The 21,651-nt window shown below is 24.9% G+C and overlaps 2 protein-coding genes across 2 annotated transcripts; one reads left to right on the plus strand and one right to left on the minus strand.

Annotated features, from left to right (window-relative positions):
- Positions 1–6,747: 6,747 nt before the first annotated feature.
- LOC129613405 (protein C1orf43 homolog) lies at positions 6,748–8,375 on the minus strand. Its single transcript, XM_055527449.1, has 4 exons — positions 8,021–8,375; positions 7,665–7,957; positions 7,520–7,606; positions 6,748–7,440 (listed from the first exon to the last, which is right to left on the minus strand). The coding sequence occupies exons 1-4, from the start codon at positions 8,264–8,266 to the stop codon at positions 6,996–6,998; spliced, it is 1,071 nt and encodes a 356-aa protein (XP_055383424.1). The 5' UTR covers positions 8,267–8,375; the 3' UTR covers positions 6,748–6,995.
- A 612-nt stretch (positions 8,376–8,987) lies between these two features.
- LOC129613344 (DNA-directed RNA polymerase I subunit RPA1) lies at positions 8,988–14,852 on the plus strand (the record flags this gene model as incomplete). Its single annotated transcript, XM_055527356.1, has 14 exons — positions 8,988–9,418; positions 9,475–9,847; positions 9,908–10,633; positions 10,696–11,344; positions 11,407–11,577; positions 11,657–11,982; positions 12,048–12,333; positions 12,392–12,520; positions 12,576–13,573; positions 13,630–13,771; positions 13,844–13,943; positions 14,000–14,160; positions 14,223–14,679; positions 14,755–14,852. Coding segments are annotated over exons 1-14 (4,956 nt in total), but the record flags the coding sequence as incomplete, so codon positions are not given.
- Positions 14,853–21,651: the final 6,799 nt, after the last annotated feature.

The raw sequence follows: 21,651 nt of genomic DNA on the forward strand, positions 1-21,651 counted from the left end.
AAGTTTCTCAATATTCTCAATATTATCATCATCAAAGTAATGATACTAACACAAACAGCAATAATAATAATAACAATAACTATTATCAACAAAACTATGATAGTAACCGTCAAAATAATGACATATTAACAAACTATCAATATTATGATTATAATACAAAATGGAATGATAATGATGAAAATTATTATCATCATCAAAAAAAATCAATACCATCAATAACATCAACAGTAATAGGAGTAATGGCAACCGGAAATAGAAGAGAAATTTCTAATAATATAAAAGGAAAAAGTATTTTACCATCATCATCATCAACTGTACTACTACCACCATCATATCATGAATTAAATCATCGTAATCAACAAAAAAGAAATCATTATAATCATCCGCCTGTTCATCATCATTATTCTCGTGATAATAACAATGAAAATGGTATTAGAAATAATGATATTGATAATACAAAAATAAATCATTCATTCTTTAGTTCAAAAAATTTAAATACTTTTAATAGTATTAATAATAATAATAATAATAGTATCGGACCTAAAAATCATAATAACAATAATGATAATATTAAAAGATTAAATATACAAAATCAATATGAAGAACAAGATGAACAACAACAACAACAATTACTATTATTGCATCAAATAAATCAAAATCAAATAATAAAACCAAAATTATTTGAAAGATTTTCATTACCAAAAAATATTATTGATCCGAGAATTGAAATTGATAATAATGATGACAGTAGTACTAGTCATATTACTATTAATAATCATAACGGTACAGAATATAATAAAACTATAATTTCTAATATTGAGAATAATTCAATGCCATCACAACAAATATTTGGAAGAAGAGGAATAAAAAAATCAAAACAAAAAAATTATCATAATACCTTTAATCCTTCTAATATACTTCATCAACAACAATATCAAAATCATCAACAATATAATCATCATAACAGTAAAAATAAAAATTATGATGATTTTAATGAAAATGATGAATTCGATAATAATAGTAGTGGTAGCAGTAATCATAGTGATAGTATAAATGATAATAATGATAATAAAAATATAATAATAAAAAAAACTGATATTAAAACAAAACTACAGGAATTTACAATTGAATTTTTAAAAGAGGTGTCAGCACATGGTTTTGTATATTTGGCTAAAGGAGGTTTACATATTTTAGAAAGGTATATAAGAATTTCTTATGCCATGTATATATATGTGATTATATTGAATATCTCTTTATTTCAATATTTTTTTGAAAATTCTATAATTATCATGAAAATTTATGCATTCTTATATGAATAGAATATTGGTGTTTAATGAAATGTAAAGTCTTTTGAAGAATAACGCATGTGTATATGTAAATGCTATGATAGTAAAGTCATTTATTAACCCTAGTCTGTACTACAATGTTTTGATGTCTTTTTTTAACAAAAATTTTTATAGTTGCCGCAAAGCCTGCAGTGCTCCGACAAGACCAAGATGAAAATTCTCACCTGATTCTTGCTCAACCTTATAATATTCTTAAATCGCTTCTAGTCAAAATCTCTCTTCTTCTTGACTGCCACAGCACCGGAAGACTCCGGCCAACTTCTCTCTAATTCCTTTCTTAGTTCGTAACGAACAGTAAGTGGTGCAATTCTACAGAAGAGCTCTGAGCCGAGCAAAGCTAGCCCCTCTTATATTCAATACATTCAACCCGCGTAATAAAACATACCGTCAATAGTTAACCATCCTATACATATGTATAATATATTCAAAATTTTTCTTTAATTTAATAGGATTTATATACATTACCTAAATTTTGAATTTATGAGAAAAACATAATTTTTTTTTCATTTTCCAATTGTAAATTTTGTCTTCTATGAAAAGCATTGTTTCCAATCATCGTGATTCGTACATAATATACCACGGGTAATGATTTACAGAGCATATATGCAATATTAATAATATACTGTAAATTATTGTAAAATGAGCCCCAATTTTCGTATTACGTATGTGTACGAAATCAAACAAGTCATTGAATTATCCGAAAGTTAATTCCTTAAAATGTAGATAAATATTTTTGAAATTTCCAATTTTATACATAAATTCTTCAACACAACTTCTAACTTGTATTTTACGCAATAGCATTTAATAAAATTTATTTGTAAATATTAATAATATGTACATACATGTATGTATATGTAGGGGTATAATTGTACTGAGTATACATGAAATAAAACAATAAAATAAGTGATGAATTTTAATTCTTAAAATTTTATGCAGTTGTTTCTATGTGTGTATGTGAAAATAATTTTTCAATTATTTGAAAATTATTGTTGAAATATTTTCTAATAAAAATTTCTGAAAAAAAATTAAAATTAACTTCATTTGAATTTTTCTTCTTTTTTTATGATTTCATATTATTTTCATTTAGATCCTGATTAGATTTTAGAAGATTTATAGAGTGATGTGATTGAAAAAAATTTCGATATTTTATGAGTAAAAATTTTTGAAATTCCTTTATTTTAAAAAACAAAGCATTTTATTGAATTTTAAAATTTATAAATAGTTATACTAAATATGTACGAGTATACAGGGAGTATATAAACATAAAGAGAATTATTTTCATTGAGAATTTATGTTTTAATTTATTTTATTTTGTATTTAAGCAAAATACATAGAAGTATGTATATGTATGTATAAATTCAAATAAATAATAGAAATTTGTGTAACACGAGCAGCACATTTCCATTGAATAAGTGAAAAAAATGTAGTGCAATTACTAAATATTGCCTGCTTTCAGGATGAAAAAATTAAAAGAGTCGTTAACATAACGGCAATGGTGTAGAATTCGGGGTTTAGTAAATAATTGGTAAAGTAAATAAATATATTTTTGTGATAGTAACACATTTACCGTTAGCTTTTTAAAAATTTGGAAAATCTTACAGTCTCGACGAAATCAAATTTGCCGAAAATTGAAATTCTAATGAATTTGTGAAAAATCAATAAGGGTTTTTTATATAAGATAACGGTTGCAATGGCAGTTATTTGCTCCAGAAATAGCAAGTCACTAATTTTCTGCATTTCTTGAATTTACTGAATTTTTGAATATTTCAAAAATGAAATAATGTCATTTTTGAAATATTGAAAGAGGAGTTGGATTTCTTCTAAAATCTAGAAGTATTGATATTCCAGCAAGAATCATATAAGGTTTTTTTCTTGAAAACAACAAAATTTTTTATATAAATAGGGGCGCGAAAGAGCTAACAGACAGAATGATATTAATAAGCTAATTTTTTTGTCAATTTTTAGTTGGAAATATGCAAAAAATTATAATATTAATTAAAAATATGAGAATTAAATACCAAATAATATGAACTGTAGCAAAGTCCCACGTGACACATTAATAATTCATGATAAAAATAAGTATCATAAAATTTTAAAAAAAATGTTAAAATACACTAAATCAAAATGATTTGCCAGACAGTCCACCAAGATACCATTTCGCGCATAAATTCAAAAATCATGTTTCATATATGATAAATATTTCAAATTCATTGACCGAAATAGTCAAATTGGCCAAAAATAAAAATTGAGTAAAAAAAAATACCCAATGACTAAAACATTTAAATGAGTCCTTTTGTATTTTAAAAATTTTAACCAAAGGCGTTAAATGGCGTGAATGTCTTTTATTTTTTGAAACGGAAATTTTTTTTTTATAATCTATTTTATTTTTTCTTATATAAAATTAAAATATTATCTTTTATTTTTCATTTTGGAATAATTCCAATTTAATTTTTATTTTAATGAGAATTTAAAATGAATGAATTGTGTTTGTAGCTTAAGATAATGAAAATATAAAAAAGCAATATAAAAATTCATGTTGTACACATAAAAAAAACTACTTATAAAAATGGTTAATAATCCATTGAATATGGCGCCATTTGAATACTTCAAAATGAAATTTTGTGCACACGCATACATACTTACAAAAAAATTATTTCAAATATAAAATTTTTAGAGATAAATGATGAAAAAAGTTGATGAGTTTCAAAATTAAATAAATTTATCGTATTTCTGGCGTTTCAATGAAAATTTTCGGGAAGTTCAACTGTAATACTCAATAGAACGAATAGCAAGACGAAGGAAAGAGAAACAAACACTTATATTTCACTTCATCTCGATCCATATTATCGTTTTGCTACTGGAAACCCATCAAGTTCTGCACACACTATTTAGTTATTCAATAATTATCCAATAAAATTTTTTTTATTTTCAAAAAATAGTTACTAATTTAATATTTATAAATTATTTTTTAGAATTATATGGATATTATTTATTGCTGGTGCTATTTTTGGTATTATATCACTTGGACAAAGAATTTGGGATCGTTTTCAAACATCACCAATGGTAATAACAATGGATCGTAATAAACTTGTATGGAATACAAGTTTTCCAAGTTTAACAGTATGCCCATATAAAAGGATCGATGAAGGAAAAGTTGAAGAATATTTAGAGTATTCAAACCTAACTAGGATTAAAAATTTTACAATTTAGATTTAATTTAATTTTTCCAGAACCAGATCAAAATATTTTCAAAATGAAGAAGATCGTGAAATGTTTCGTGAATTTGTTAATAATTTAGCATATGCATCATATGATAATATTGAAAAATTAATAATTAATAAAACATTTGATATAAAGAGTAGTAAATATCGTGATCTTTTACATGAATTACAATGGAATTTTTCACCAGAAATGAGTAGTGGTACACCAGTTAAAATGCATATTTATGAAACAATAACAGAATTAGGTGTTTGTCATTCTGTTAATTCAATGATTGCACGTTATAATTCATATGAGTAAGTATAGCAGCTATATTCTTGGTATTCAGGTTGAGTTGACAATAACTTTAACCTAAAAGCGGAACTTCTATAAATATTTTAATGTCTAAACATTTTCAATTTTCGAAAACTGTGTGTATTTTTTTTAGAGTAAATGAAACTACTTACAATTTTTAAGAATTTAAACGACAAACTTTTATTTTATTAAATTAATTTTTTGTATTCCAAAAAAAATCGAGTTCTGTATTTAAAAAATGTTTTTAATTTTTTAATAATTTCCGCTCCAGTTGTTTTTTCCTCACTTCTTTAACTGCAATCACATTTACGTGCCATTTTTTTTTTAATTTTTTGTTTTAGATACTGGAAATATAATAATTGGGCACCACTTGATCATGGTGATAAAGTAACAGTACATCCTTTAGATGGTGAAATTTATGCGCAAATAATAAATTTATCAACTGCATACGATGTTTATTTTCATGGTGCCAAAGAGGTACCAGATATATCAAAGCAAAAATATACATTTCCAGAAACTGATTATACTACGGTGGAATTAACTGCTTTAGAAATATTTACTGCTAATGAAGCTAGAGAGTAAGTTTGTGTGTATATATTCTATATTTTATTGATATTATCGAAAAAGAATTCTTTTAGCAGCAGTATAGTCTACATATGGTAATAACAGTATAGTTGATAATGCAAAAAAAATCTGGAGTGGCCATTTGTTCCAATACCATAAGATTTCTCCTAGTACTTGCTATTATGATACTTGCACATTTTTTTTTTGTAAAATTAATACACAATTTAATATTTGATCATTTTTATACCTACACATAACATTTAGAAAGATTATAAATTAATTATTATATAATAATTTAGATTATAAATTATAAAACTAGAATAATACTACATTTGTATAATAAAATTAATTCTCGATATTAATTTTAGCTTTTCAATTAAACAAAGAAAATGTCGTTTTCATTATGAAGCTGATGAAATGATGACCAGTCCAATTTATACATTTGGATTATGTCGAACAGAATGTCGAATGAATTTAGCTTTGAAAGTATGTAAATGTGTACCACATTTCTATAGGAACCAAAGTAATAATTGTGTAGAAATATTAACAAAACTTAAAAATGATCGATAACATTTTTGTTTTTACAGTTAGAACTGGTCAAATTTTACCAGTATGTGGTATTGAAGGATTTGCATGTTTGGCTAATATAAAAAGTAACAAAATATTTAAACTTTTTCTATTCTTAAAATTTTAATAATTAAACAATTCTAGAAGAAATTATTTCACTTAAATCTGATTATATGAAAATCAAATGCGATTGTCAACCAAATTGTGATGATTCAAATTTCTTTGTACAATCTTATGTAAATAGAATTCTATTGCTACAATTGAAATCTGCCAGTTTATATATATTCTTATATTTTTTATAGAAATCTCGTATATGGTTTTTGGGAGCCAACTTACAATGGGGTATAAGTAATTATCCAAAAATGCAACTTCGTCGAGAGATTTTATTTACTTTTGCTGATGTTTTAGGTAATGCTGTTCAAATTCTTAATTCTATAAATTACTTTGAGTAATTTTATTTCAATCTTAACCGCATCAGGTGTTTAATTCAATTTTATTATCTCACTTCCAAGTTTTAAATCTAAATTTAATTATTTTCAAAATCATCTAAACAATTTAACAGATATCTCTTACTTCTAGTGTACATTGGTGGATTAGCTGGATTCTTTTTGGGATGCAGTATTTTAAGCTTCACAGAATTCATATATTTTTTAACAGCTCGCTTATTTAGACGCTTATTTTTACACTAATTTTAATGTTGACATGACTACATAAACCCTTATATTATATATGTATGTAATTAAAAATTAAATTTAATTTATTAAGCACAATTTTATTCTTTGTATTATAAAAGATGTGCACATTAAATTTATAACATAAATTATAATAAAAATTTCCTTAAAATATATCTAACTGAGTATATTTTCATAAAAAATTTAATGAAATGATGATTTTGTTAGAGTACAAATCCTTATTTATACTCATATATATTTTTTACAATACTGCTTTTAATTATAATAAATTAATTAATCTAATAAAAATTTCTAAATTTCAACATTTTTCTATTCAAATTCGTATACCACCTCCTGAACATCGTGATATTCTTGGTAAAGAACCAGTATCTTCGTCCACATCTTCACCGACATCTTCAATTTTTACTTCATTTATTTCATTTGCAATTCTTTGTGATGAATTTATTTCGTTATTAGTAATATCATCAATCATTCTGATATCATTACTATCTTCACTGTCAGCACAACTTTTGTTGTCATCATCATTTACTGTATTTGATGAATTCTGAATATTACGATTTTTGGCGAGCACGCTTTGATCTAAAAATTTTGTATTCACACCGAGAATTGATGGATTTGATGATGTTCTAATACCAATATGTAAAGGTGGTGGCCTTAGTCTCGAAGGATCTAATAAAGTTTTAGGAGGTTGCTTTTTTAATGGGGTTCTTGATGGAGATGCTTTGCGGCTGTTTGAAAATGATTTCAACATTTTTGCCCTTAATTATTACAAAAATTTTAATATTAGCTCTTTTATATACCTTTAACATCAATTTTTTCAAATTTTTATCAACTTACGCATCAATTAACTTCATTAACAGTCTATGGTATGCGTCATATTCTTCACTACCAAACTCATTCGGGTCGTGCCTTGCATGTTCATACCTTTAGATTAATTCAATTATGTAGATAACGTTTATATTGAAATTTTACAATAGCTTACATATCCATAAATTGATGAATCATCCTTTGTCCGGCTCCATTTAATGGCGGTGCTAAAGTTGTTAGTAAATAGGCTCTTAAGCTATCTCTTGGATGTCTTATAGTTCCGTCATTTTTAATTATTTCTTTTTCAAGAATTTTAACATCATCTACAGCTCTCATTCGATAATAATATGGTGGCAATGGCTTATCAGTCTGTGATGTATCATAAATATCATCATCCCATAAAAGTTTTGGTTCATAAGCAATTTTTTGAATACAATCAAGTCTACGTTCAATTTCTCGACGAATACTCTAAAATTTGTATAAATCGATACTAATTATATTATAGTTTCACTCAATACAAATCATATTTACCTTATTTGCATCATTTCCTACAGGTGCATGAGGACCACGTCTTGATCTCAATGTAAATCTCATAATTTGCCTTTTTGCAAACAAAAATAATATAACAAAAATTAAAACACCCCCTCCAATGATAGCTATTATCATAACATTTGGCAATAAACTTTTCTGTCCACTTGCTGGCGGTTCATTAATTGCCTTTTCATTCCCCATTTTTGTAATAGCAATAGCTTCATTTTGATTTGGAACACCTTCCATTGACTAAATAAAATTTTTACAAAATTTTTATATTTTATTTATAAATGTTTTTTTTGACCACATTTAATTATCGATCCATTTAACTTTTTTCAATAAATTCCATTGAAACCAAAATATGAAACGTCAAACAAACAGCTGATAAAAAGAATATTTTAATGACAATAGCAGCACGTACAAAATCATATGTGTTTCAGATATATAAACAAATATTCACAATAGAGATGTAGAGTAGTTGCCACAATAGAGTGGTCGTAGTTGAATAAATATAATTTGTAATCCGTACCTTTTGAAGAAATGGTTACCTCATTAAAAATGCAGTAAAATGTAATTTGAATATATTATATATAAAATTTATCAAATATGAATTAATTGTAAAACAAATAAATAAAAAAAAATTCAGAAACAACAAAAAAATTAACAACCTAGTAGTTGTAATTAACCTAACAAACCTAGTAATCTACACAGTCTGTAGAAAACATAAAAACACAGAAAATAATAAAGTAATCTCAGTAGATTCTGACAGTAACTGACAATAATACAGTAATATATCTATAACTATTACAGTAGTAATTAATTTTAAAATACTCGGCAAGTCTATACATGAATTTGAAAATTTTTTTTTGTTTACAATTTGCAGAAACTGCACTGTACACAAGGTTAATATTCAAATGTCAATTTTTCAAAATAAACCGCACGTGTTTACTTTATAAAATAAGGAAAACTGAATGCAAATGAATTTAAATAATATAAAATATAAAAAACCAATTAAATAAAATTATAACAAAAAAATTTAATGCAAATTTTTAATAAAAATGGGAGCAACCTTCAAAGAATTCGATTTAGTACCGACAGACTTGGAATTTTCTATTTATTCGTCAGATGAAATAAAATCTCTAAGTGTTGTTAAAATTATTACAGGATTAACATTCAATCAACTTGGTCATGCATTACCTGGCGGATTATACGATTCAGCAATGGGAGTAAGCGGTAAGGTTTTTGAAGTTTGTCAAACATGTATGGGACAATCCAACTGCCCTGGTCATTTTGGGCACATTGAATTAAATACGGTAGTCTATAATCCCTTCTTCATAAAGCTAGCACATGACATATTAAAAATTTCATGCCTCAATTGTAATAGATTGCAGTTTAAAGGTAAGTAGTTTTAGGGAACATCAATGAAAAATCATGCTAATGTAAACTATTTGTAGAACAACATTTGAATATTCTAAAATTGCAACTGCAATTAATAGATGCTGGTTTCGTAATAGAAGCGCAACAAATTGATATTTTCAAATCGGAAGTAGTTCTGGCAGCATCAACAGAGAAAAATGTGAAAACAGAAAGTGGGACGGAAATGCATCCCGAAATTGCTAAAATGCATGAAATTTTAAATCGAGGAGAAACAAATAAAATTAATTGCACTAAAACTTCAAATGAGATTAGGTCCCAAATCATAAATGCATTCTTACATAGTTTTGCGGGAAACAAATGCTTATATTGTCATAACCCTTTAAGAAAAATTAGATTTGTATATCGTAAACTAATGATATATATGCCGAAAACCGAACTTAGAAATTTAAAGTAAGTGTGTAATTAGTTAATTATGAGAATATTATGTATAATTATTTCGTATGATTATAGGGAAACTGAGGCAGGAAATAATGAAGATAAAGGTAAAGACAGTTCTTCACCAAATAAAGTGGTTTTTGCTAATGAATGTCAAGATTACCTGCGAAAAATATTTAAAGAAAATTCAGAAATCCTTCAAGAAATATTCCCAATTTTCAAAATTGCTTCAAATTCGCTGTACAGTCCTGTTGACATATTTTTCATGGATACTATTCTCGTTACACCACCGAGTGCAAGACCTTGTAATTATCTACATAATGAAATAGTTGAACATCCACAAACAGCTGTCTATAGGTCAATTTTAGAATCAAATAGCGTTTTACGTTTAATAATGTTAAATATACAAAAGGGTGAAGAGGAATTAAAAGACGAAGCTAAAGCTGTATATCAAAAAGCTCAAGGTTCAAATGCGCATGAAAAACTCTACTATGCTATTCAAGAACTTCAAACTTGTGTTGATCAACTGCTAGACATAAATTTGGGTCGTGAAAATACAAAATCTTTCGGTTTGAAACAAGTTTTAGAAAAGAAAGAAGGACTTATTCGAAAACATATGATGGGAAAAAGAGTCAATTATGCTGCTCGTACAGTTATCACTCCTGATCCTAATATTAATGTTGAAGAGCTTGGAGTTCCAGATATATTTGCAAAAAAATTATCATACCCTGTTCCAGTGACTTCATGGAACTGTTCTGAGCTTAGAAAAATGGTTATAAACGGCCCCGATATTCATCCTGGGTATATAAAATTGTACATATTTTGTTGAGCTCTAATTTATAATTATTTTTTTTTTGTATAAGTGCGAATTACATCGTAGATCCGAAAGGACATAAAATTTTAATTCCAGCAAATGATCCAGCAAAACGGGAAAGTTTGGCCAAATTACTTTTTAGAAATCCAGAAAATGGTATTAGTGTAGTTCATCGCCATTTATTGAATGGTGATATCATGTTACTTAACCGACAACCGACACTTCATCGACCAAGTATCATGGCTCATAAAGCCCGAATATTACAGGGAGAGAAAACATTTCGATTGCATTATTCTAATTGCAAAGCTTATAATGCTGATTTCGATGGTGACGAAATGAATGCACATCTTCCACAAAGTGAAGTAGCTAGAGCAGAGGCATATGGTTTGGCCAACGTGGCTAATCACTATTTGGTTCCAAAAGATGGAACTCCCTTGGGTGGATTGATTCAGGATCATATAATATCGGGAGTAAAACTGTCTGTGCGTGGAAGATTTTTTAATCGTGAAGATTATCATCAACTGGTATTCCAAGGGTTATCCGATTTAAAGGGAGATATTAAATTACTTCCTCCAGCTATTATGAAGCCGATACGTCTCTGGTCTGGAAAACAAATTCTTTCAACAATTATTCTTAATTTAATACCGGAGGGCTACCCTGGAATAAATCTAACTTCATCCGCCAAAGTAGGAGCTAAGGTAAAATTTTAATATAAAAATAAAAATTTTTAAAATATTGATAACAAATTATTTCATTTTAGCATTGGATTACAGCTCCGAAACACGACTGGATACACGGAGGGACACCATTAAAAGATATTGAAATGTCTGAAAGTGAAGTTATAATTCGCAACTGTGAACTTTTAGTTGGAATTTTGGATAAACAACAATATGGAGCTACAGAATTTGGTCTTGTGCACTGTATGTATGAGGTAAAATATTTTATTTTTATTTTTGTTTTTAAAATAAATAAAGTTGTGCTATTGATTTTGTATTTAAAAAATAATTCAGCTTTATGGCGGACACGTTTCCAGCAGTTTGTTGACTTCATTTACAAAATTATTTACTGTATTCTTACAAAACGAAGGCTTCACGCTTGGAGTTAAAGATATATTAGTGACTCCGGAAGCAGATAAGAAACGACGAAAAATTATCAAAGAAAGTCGTCAAGTGGGAATGTCAATTGTAGCCGAAGCGTTAGAATTGCAAGACGTTCCTGATTTAAGTGATTTAGCAAGCAAAATCGAAGCAGCATATCTGGAAAATCCTAAGTTTAGGACTATATTAGACCGAAAATATAAATCCATATTGGATGAATATACAAATCAAATCAATCAGTATGTAAAATTAGAACATTCCTTAACATATTCCGACATTAATTTATTTAAAATTTAAATTTTAGAGTTTGTCTACCAAAAGGCTTAATAAGTCATTTTCCTTTCAACAATTTGCAATTAATGGTATTATCCGGGGCTAAAGGGTCTATGGTAAATACTATGCAAATTTCAAGCTTGTTGGGGCAAATCGAATTGGAAGGTAAAAGACCGCCGTTAATGATATCGGGAAAATCATTACCAAGTTTCCCATCATTTGAAACATCCCCAAAGTCAGGAGGTTTTATTGATGGAAGATTTATGACCGGTATCCAACCTCAAGATTTTTTCTTTCATTGTATGGCTGGTCGAGAAGTAAGCAATTACAAAATATAATTAATTTCTACTAACTACTTATAAACTTTATTTATAGGGTTTAATCGATACTGCTGTAAAAACAAGCCGATCAGGTTATTTGCAACGTTGTTTAATAAAACATTTGGAAGGAATCAATGTTAGTTACGACTTAACAGTTCGGGATAGTGACAATAGTGTCGTACAAGTCAGTATGAATCTTTCACAGTTTAAATAAATGCGTAATCAAATTTGTTTTTTAGTATTTATATGGAGAAGACGGGTTAGACGTATCTAAATCACGTTATTTAAATTTGAAATCAATTAAGTTTCTTGACGAAAATGCAGCAGCAATACTACATCGTGCTCAAATAAACAATCTTGAAGATGAAAACTCTTTAGAAAAGATTCATAAACATAATAAAAAATTAAAATCTTGGCGAAAAAAGAATGGTAACCCAACAGAAAAACGAAGATGTTCAAGTTTTCAACAGTTTTCTTCTGAATTACGTGAAGAAATTGAAATGAAGAAACCCAATAAAATGTCAAAAAAATCAGGTCGCTTAAATATTGATGCAAAATTAGTAGAACTTTGGAAAAAAGCAGATAATAAAGACAAATATCATAAAAAATATTCTCATTGTCCCGATCCGGTAATATCAAAATATAAACCAGACAATTATTATGGAGCAATAACTGAATATGTGGAGAATTTAATGAATACATATCTTCAAAATAATCTGGAAAGAAAGTCAACAATTCGTGATGTATTTTATACCAAAAATATAACATCAATAGTAGAACCTGGAGAACCTGTGGGTTTATTGGCAGCTCAATCTATTGGTGAACCTTCAACTCAAATGACATTGAATACATTTCACTTTGCTGGTCGTGGTGAAATGAATGTTACATTAGGTATACCACGTTTAAGAGAAATTTTAATGTTGGCATCATCAAAAATTAAGACTCCATCAATGGATATACCATTCTTAAAAAATCGAACTAAAAAAGCAGAAAAGTTACGAATAAAATTAAATCGTGTAACATTATCTGAAGTTTTAGAAAGTATCAATGTAAAAATTCGTCTAATTTTAAGACCAGTTAGAGTTTATGAATATAAACTGAAATTTTCCTTCTTACCAAAAGAAGCTTATGAGGATGAATTTTGTGTTAAACCTAAGCAAATCTTAAAATTTATGGATGAACATTTCTTCAAAATGATGTTCAAGTTAATTAAAAGAAATCGATACAGCAAGGATTTGTAAGAAATTATAATGAAAAATTATTAATTTCAATACATAGTTAATTTTCTTTTAGAATTGAAATTTCTACTGAAACTGAAAATAGTAAACAAAAGGATGATGATATTGACGAACAAGTAGCTGACAAAGATGATCAAAAAGGATCAAAAAATGCTGGACCAGCAATAGAAATAGATGACTCTTCTGATGACGATTTTGTAAGTGGAATTTCTTTCGGTCGCTGAAACTATTTTTTTTTTATTTTATGTTTAAAATTTTTATTATCAAAGGATGAAGATGATGCGACTGGTGTTAAATTAAAAGCTAAAAAGCAGGATGAAAATGATTATGAAGATCCAGATGAAGTAGAAGAAATTGAGGACGCAGATTGTAAGGTTTTTTTTTATTTCTTTAACACTTTTTCAAATGTCAATTAATTTTTTCAGATAATGAAGATAATGAATCCGTAAATCTTGATAATGAAAATGACAAGAATGAAAATGAAGATGACGACAACAAAGAGGAATTTATAGTGACGAGCAATGAAATGGTCAAAAATTATATATATGATAAGGAAAACTATAGATGGTGCCAGTTAACATTTAACGTAAAAAAATTAATTATTTAAAAAAAAAATAAAATTTCTAATTTTAATATAAAATTTTATAGCTTGCAATGAAAGACAAAATTGTCGATATTTCAACATTATTAAAAAATTTAGCTGAAAAATCAGTTGTTTATGAAGTGCCAAAAATTAAAAGAGCCATTACATACACAAATAATGATGATTTAATATTAAAAACCGATGGAATTAATATTGTTGAAATGTTTAAATATAATCAAATATTGGATTTAAATCGTTTATATTCAAATGATATTCATGCTATTGCAAATACTTATGGTATTGAAGCTGCAACTAGAGTTATAGTTAAAGAAATACAAAATGTATTTAAAGTCTATGGTATTACTGTTAATCCAAGACATTTATTATTGGTAGCTGATTATATGACTTTTGATGGAATATTTAAACCATTAAGTCGTAAAGGAATGGAATTTTCATCATCACCCTTACAACAAATGTCATTTGAATCTTCTTTGAAATTTTTAAAAGATGCTGCTATATCTGGTAAAATTTCAATTAAAATATAATAATTTGCTTGAAAATTATAAATTATATATTTTGTTTCTTTTTGTTTTTAAGGTCGCACTGACGAATTAAATTCACCAAGTAGTCGACTTATGGTTGGTTTACCTGTTAAAAATGGAACTGGATCATTTACTTTATTAAATAAATATGTTATTAATTAATTGCAATGTTATTAATTAAATTTCATAATAAAAAAAAAATTTTTAATAAATTATATTAATGAATTTATATTTAGAAACATAGTTACATAAAATATGACTAATAAATTAATAAATTTTTTATGCACATAAAATTTACTACGTCTCAGCTTTACATAATTAAATTTCAATGTGCCGCCCGTATTACTTATTAGTTTTGTAAACGTTTTGGTAGTAAATTTTAATTAAAAATAATCACATTTGTCTATATTGTACGTGCAATTTTTTAATATATTTGATTAAACAATTGCGTTTTTAAAATTTCCAAATCTCTTGAATAGAATTAAAAAATAACATTTTCAAAAACCCTTAGATAGAATCTAATAAATTTTGAAATATTATTAAATATTTGAAATAATTTAAGTTCTTAGAATTCATGAAGTTAAATTAAAAAATGGTAATATAATTTTTAAATGAAATTAAAAATAAAATTCAAATTCTTTACGCATAACACACTTTTGTTTATAGCGGCTTTTTATTTCTGATTACCTTTAAATATTTTGACTGGTCAAATTATAATAATGTTGTTCAATTTCTTCTCAATAATACTTACATATATACTAATATACTAAAATATTTTGGATTCTTAATTTTGTTACTTATTTGCTTTTATTCTTTAATTTCAAATCAAAGAATAATTTTGTATTTGACTACACGTAAACAATTTGTATTATAATTTCTAATCAAAAAAACAAAAAATAATTTTTATTAATTTTCTATTGCTTTTTTACATATAAAATAGATCGAATTACGAAAAACAAAAATAACAAGATTTTATAATACTGTGAAGCTTCAAATTGGATTTTTTTTTTTTAATTTCGAACCACTATAGAATATTAAATATATTCAATAATTTAATTTTGTTATAAAAATAAAAGCAGAAATTTTCGATTTATTTTGTCCATTCAAGTAAATAGCTATTATGACCTAATCAAATTAATTCAAATATTTGGTAAATTTTAAAAATTACTAAATTTTTTGATAATTTATTAGTAGATATATGATAAGTACATCTGTACTTACTCATTTATTACTTATACAAACATTATACAATTAAACAAAGATTTTTCAACAAATAATCATTAGGGCTAGTAATAAAATAATAATACACTTGTACCCCTAAATATATGCAACAATTTCAATATAGAACATAATTATTTTTAATGGTTTTCAATACCTAGCTCGCTATAGTTCTTATAAAATTAAAAATACCATCTGATTTTAAATACTTTAATGAATGAATTTACTTCATATTAATTAAAAATCAATCAAAATCTATTAAAATTGAAAATTGAAAAAGAAAAATCACGCAAATCTTTTAATATGCATTCATAAATTAAACAAAACCGTATGGATATAAAACATAGAAGCAATTACAAATAAAAAAAGCCGAAAATAATAATTTCTATATATATGTACATATTTGAAATTTAATAATAAATTTTTTTTTTATCATAGCTATGTCGTATGTACCATAAATATTTTTCATACCATTTATACAAACACTCTATATCCAATTAAATGCATTTGTATAAATCAAAATAAAAAAATTAAATTAATGTGACCGATTTTTAATAAGATCATAAATTGCAATCATATCTGGGCATTTACAGATGTTAATATGTAAAAGAAATTTTGCATAAAATCAAATAAAATTATTTTATTGAACATTTTTATATTATAATAATAGCAGCATAATATTTTTTTTTTCCGCCAATTTAATTAAAGAAATTCAACTTTTAAACTTTCTATATATATCAATTACAATTTCTTTGAGAACATTGATGTGTCGTATATGCTTTACATTTTACATAACACATTTACCAATTGCAAGAATTTGTAATGAATTCAAGTTCATACTGCTTAATGAACTCAGATTCTCAATTTGAGTTGACTATAGCGCTTAAAAGAATTAAGAAAATTAATTATTTAAAAGAAACGTAACTGAGTGTGCGATTGAAACATTCATTTAGTCAATTTTACTGATATTATAAGCTGATTATATTAAAAAATTACTAAAAATCTCAAATAATTACCTATACAAAACAAAATCATTTTCTATCACTTGCTGTAACACAAATTCTATGTTACAATCCAAAACCAATACGTATTATGTTTGTGATCCTTAAATTTATCCTCCTTAAAACGTACATAATATACAATAGATTATAATCCAGAATTGTTAATAAAATTTATTATATTTTTAATTTAAAAAATTCTTTACTGCTTACTGTTACTACCATAACAATAATGTACTTGTCTACTTACTTAGTAACACAAAAATTTTAATATTCTTAACACTAAAATAAATTTTCCTTAAATACAATGACTTGTTATTTTTTTTTACTCATACCTAAATGGTAAATAAAAATTCGGTATTAAAAAAAAATTAAAATTTTTTTATAAAAGTAGCTACTATATGTAAAAAATTACTATAACAAAATAATTAATTTATTTATATGCAATATTAATAATGTGTTGTTCAAAATCAACATTATACCAATTTTATACATGGTAGTAATGGTAGTACATAAGAGCCGTGACAGCAAATTGAGTCACGGCTTATTTGAAATAAAAATAATAAAATTAAGCAGCCACCTCAAGTTAACGATATTTTTTTGTATAATTCAAATAAATGTAGGGAAAATTATAAGAAAAAAAAAAAAGGAACTAAAATGAAATTCACTTTATGAAATGAAGCTTATAAGCTGACCGGATAAGATTTTATTTTTTTCTCGGATATTAATGGGGTTTCGTTGTTATTAAAATAATAAATCTGAATTTAAAAATTTTTAGTTTCTGTTTAATTCTTGAAAGAATAGGTTGGAAAAAAAATAAAATTATAAAGTAGTTAAAATTAAATGGTATTGAAAGAAATAGAAGAAATAGAAGGTTTTGTTAAAAAAAAAATTCTTAATTAGAATTAAAAATAAACTTGAATTAGAATTTTAAAATATTATTGAAATTAAAAGTGAGTAGTTAAGATATTTAATTAATTTTCATTAATAATTTAAGTAGTGAAGAAAATTTAATGAAATATTTAGAGTTTTAATTGTAACTGGTCTTGCAAATTTCTTAAAATTTTAAATTTTAAAAGTGTGCCAATTAAAAGAATATTTAATAAATTTAATATAGACTTAAAATAACGAATATTAAAAAATTTAAATTGATTATTATTTTAAATTGAACGATAATTGACGATATTGAACAACGTGTATATTATAAGATATTGGTATTTAATTAAGGTTGATCAACGTGTGTTCTGATAAATTTATGTTCAACGTGTTCAGTATTTTTGCAGTTTTTGTTTTTCTTGTTTTTTTTTGAAAATATTTTTGAAAAAGAACTCAAGATTTAAAATATATGCAAAAATTTGTTAGAATTATATAATTTAAAGTTATTATTGTAGATTATAGTGGATTTGGGAGGTATCATGATTGTCAAATTTGATAAGTGATTCTATGCGGGTATACTTTTGTCATAAAAAGAATATTTTCATTTTATCCCAATCAGAAATGGGATAAAAATGTGTACCAATAATATTATTGTATTTGATAATATATCATTAAAATACTATCGAGAAATTGTTACTTAATCCGGTTTAAGAACAGAATCTTCTGGCAGTATTTTACACAAAAATATAGGCGTCTATCAAAAATAAGATTTTAAGTTATATAGTATACGCTTTGCCTTATATACCTATTTCATTGCTTATAAAAATGCAAAACAAAAGCATAGATTCTGGCTATAAAAAAAATTATTTTGTTAATCGAAATACTTTGCAAATAGTAGAATGTAAATTTCACGTGAAAATGCTTGCATTTCGGTAGCACAGAACCACTTCTTATAGAAAAATATTCTTATTAAATAAAAAGTTATTTTATTTTTCTAAATTTATGCTTTTTATAATCATTTAAATTGCATATAAATTGCAAGAAATCTTTTTACATCTTTTTAAAAAAAATCAAGATATTTTACATTATAATTTCATAATTTATCCTTGATTTAAAAGATTTCATGAAAATTTACAACTTTATTAGTAAATTTTTAAAAACGATTTAAAGATCTTAATTGAATAATAAAAACTGAAACTGAAAGTATAATTATCTTTTCTAACAGAGCATCTATTTATACAATCTTAGCTTAAATTTACATATTAATATAAGATAATTATGAAATTGCAAAAACATTGAACTTGATACTGAATACACTATATTATTTGTAATGAGGGCAAAATATAATTTTATTCTACATTATTCTTCTTAATTCTTCCAATATTTTCATTCATTTTTATCATATATTTTTATTATTTTGTTTATAATTAAACTTTTATTTTCAAAATAAAGAAAAAATAGTGAGATAACAAAATTATTAAGAATATTAAAAAATTATTGCATTCTTGCAAAATTTTTATATAAATACAAAGCTATATAGTGTTTTTTATTTACACATTTTATATTTAATATACTATATCTAACAAAATAGTAGGTATATATGAAAAAAAAATTACGAATTTAATTTTTGAAAGAATGAGCTCTTTACTTTTTTTATAAAATGATAAGCTTAAATCATCTAAAATTTAATTTCTTATATACTTTATATTATTAGATCTATATAATAAAATTAGAATATAGTTTACATATTCGTATACAAAATTAAACATTGTTGCAGTTCAGGTTAATATAAGTCATTAACCCTTAAAATATATAAAAATACATTTTAATTATAATTATACGCTCATTTAATATTAGAAATATATATATATATACATAAATGTTCAGTATTTTTAGTAATTTAACTGGAAAATTTTAATTTTATGATTAGTGCGAATAAATATTTTCATTCAAAATATTATATGTTATTTAATTTTTAAAATAAATATTTGTATAGAAAATTTACATATATTTTATAAATATTATTAAAGTAATATTAAAACAAAAACAACAAACATGTATATACATTATATACCTTACATTATTAACTAGATCTGCAATAATATTTACAAAATTTTTTTAATTATCCTTAATATTAGCGTAAAATCTTAAAAAAAATTATGCAATTTTATTTGAGAGTCAATTTAAGATAGTTGATCTCACGATTTTAGTTCTCTTAATCTCTAGAATTTCATTGTGTTTAAAATTTTCATTTATTGAACCAAGGATGCGCCTTCTAAGTAACATATTATGTGCAGCAAAATTTTTACTATCCACAAAATATTCTTTGTTCCTAGATATAGGATAATACCTCGACTTAAATGCGTTTGAAATATTCATTTATTGAGCTAAGAATTCCAGTTTTGAGCTAAATGTAATGTGTAGCAGGATTTTTACTATCCACCAAATAATATTTGTTCCTATATAGGATAAACTGACTAATGCTATGTAATATTTGAGATTTTGTGTTAAAATTTCCATCTACTGAGCCTTAGTAATTGTATATCCAATTTCACAGGGAATTCCAGTAGCCATCGTTTTCACAATTCGGTGTATTTTTTCATAATAGCACTAAAAGTATAAAAGATTTTTAATTAAATAAATATTAATGATCATCATAAGTATACCACTAAATCTTTTCTCAATTAAAATAAAAAAAACTTATTATAACTTACTCAATATTAACAATTTCAATTTTAATTAATAAAAAGAAATTATTACATAAATATTATTAAGATTTTAAATAAATTGATGGACAGCTTTTATTTTCCGGATATTTTAATTTTTTTCTATAAATACCTTAATATATAAAATTCCATTGATTTTTTTATTATCATTAATATTGATTTTATTATTAATTTTAATATTATATATAGATTAAAAATAATTTTTCACATTTTCATATCGAGAAAACCGACAATGAACGCCGATTGATATAAGGGAGAAAATAATTATCATTTTTAATTTTATTCAATATTTTTCATTGTCAATATAATAACTCCATATACCACTACGCGTCGCTGAACATTCAATGTATTTACACATATTATATAAATGTTCAACCATTTCCATGTACCTATGTATATAATATAATAATTATTATTAATTAAATAAAACAAAATGTATGCATATAAGAAAATAGAATATAGAAAATTCATATTGGCTGCAAATTATCAATGTTAAATAAAATAAAATATATTATAGATAATAATAAATATAAAATTATATGTATTTTAATTAAAAATAAAATACAAGTCGTTACTCATACCATATACTAAACTTACCATGTTGTCATACATGCTGTATACATATAAAATGTTGAAATAACTATCAAACTAAATGTATATGTTGTATATTATTGTACAAAATTTCTATTCACCCTGAAATATTATAAAAAATATAAGTAATGGAATACAACACAAAGAAATTTGACACCGGCAAACACTTCGATGACATATTTTACAGTTGTTTCAGTTATTTTATACATTTCTGTATAGCTATACTATTTCAATTACAAAATATTAAATTTCTGACTATAATTTACATGGTTCTTTATACATAATTGAATTATTGAAGTGTTAAATTGAGATTAAAGGTGTTAAATAACATTTTTTGTTTCTTTTGTTTTATAGAAAATTTTTGACAGGTTATATAAATGTTTGCATTTCCGGTTTATATACATATAAGTATACATGATATTGTATACGTAATAAGAAATTTTCTTGACGGCAATATTTTGAAAGATATTTAGAAAACTCTAAACGCTTTTTCTGACTGAACTAGCCATGAAAGATTTCGATTCTAAATTGTTGGTTCAATAT

The sequence above is a fragment of the Condylostylus longicornis genome, unplaced genomic scaffold (assembly GCF_029603195.1).
Source record: "Condylostylus longicornis isolate FDR11 unplaced genomic scaffold, ASM2960319v2 ptg000083l, whole genome shotgun sequence".
Classification (NCBI taxonomy): domain Eukaryota; kingdom Metazoa; phylum Arthropoda; class Insecta; order Diptera; family Dolichopodidae; genus Condylostylus; species Condylostylus longicornis.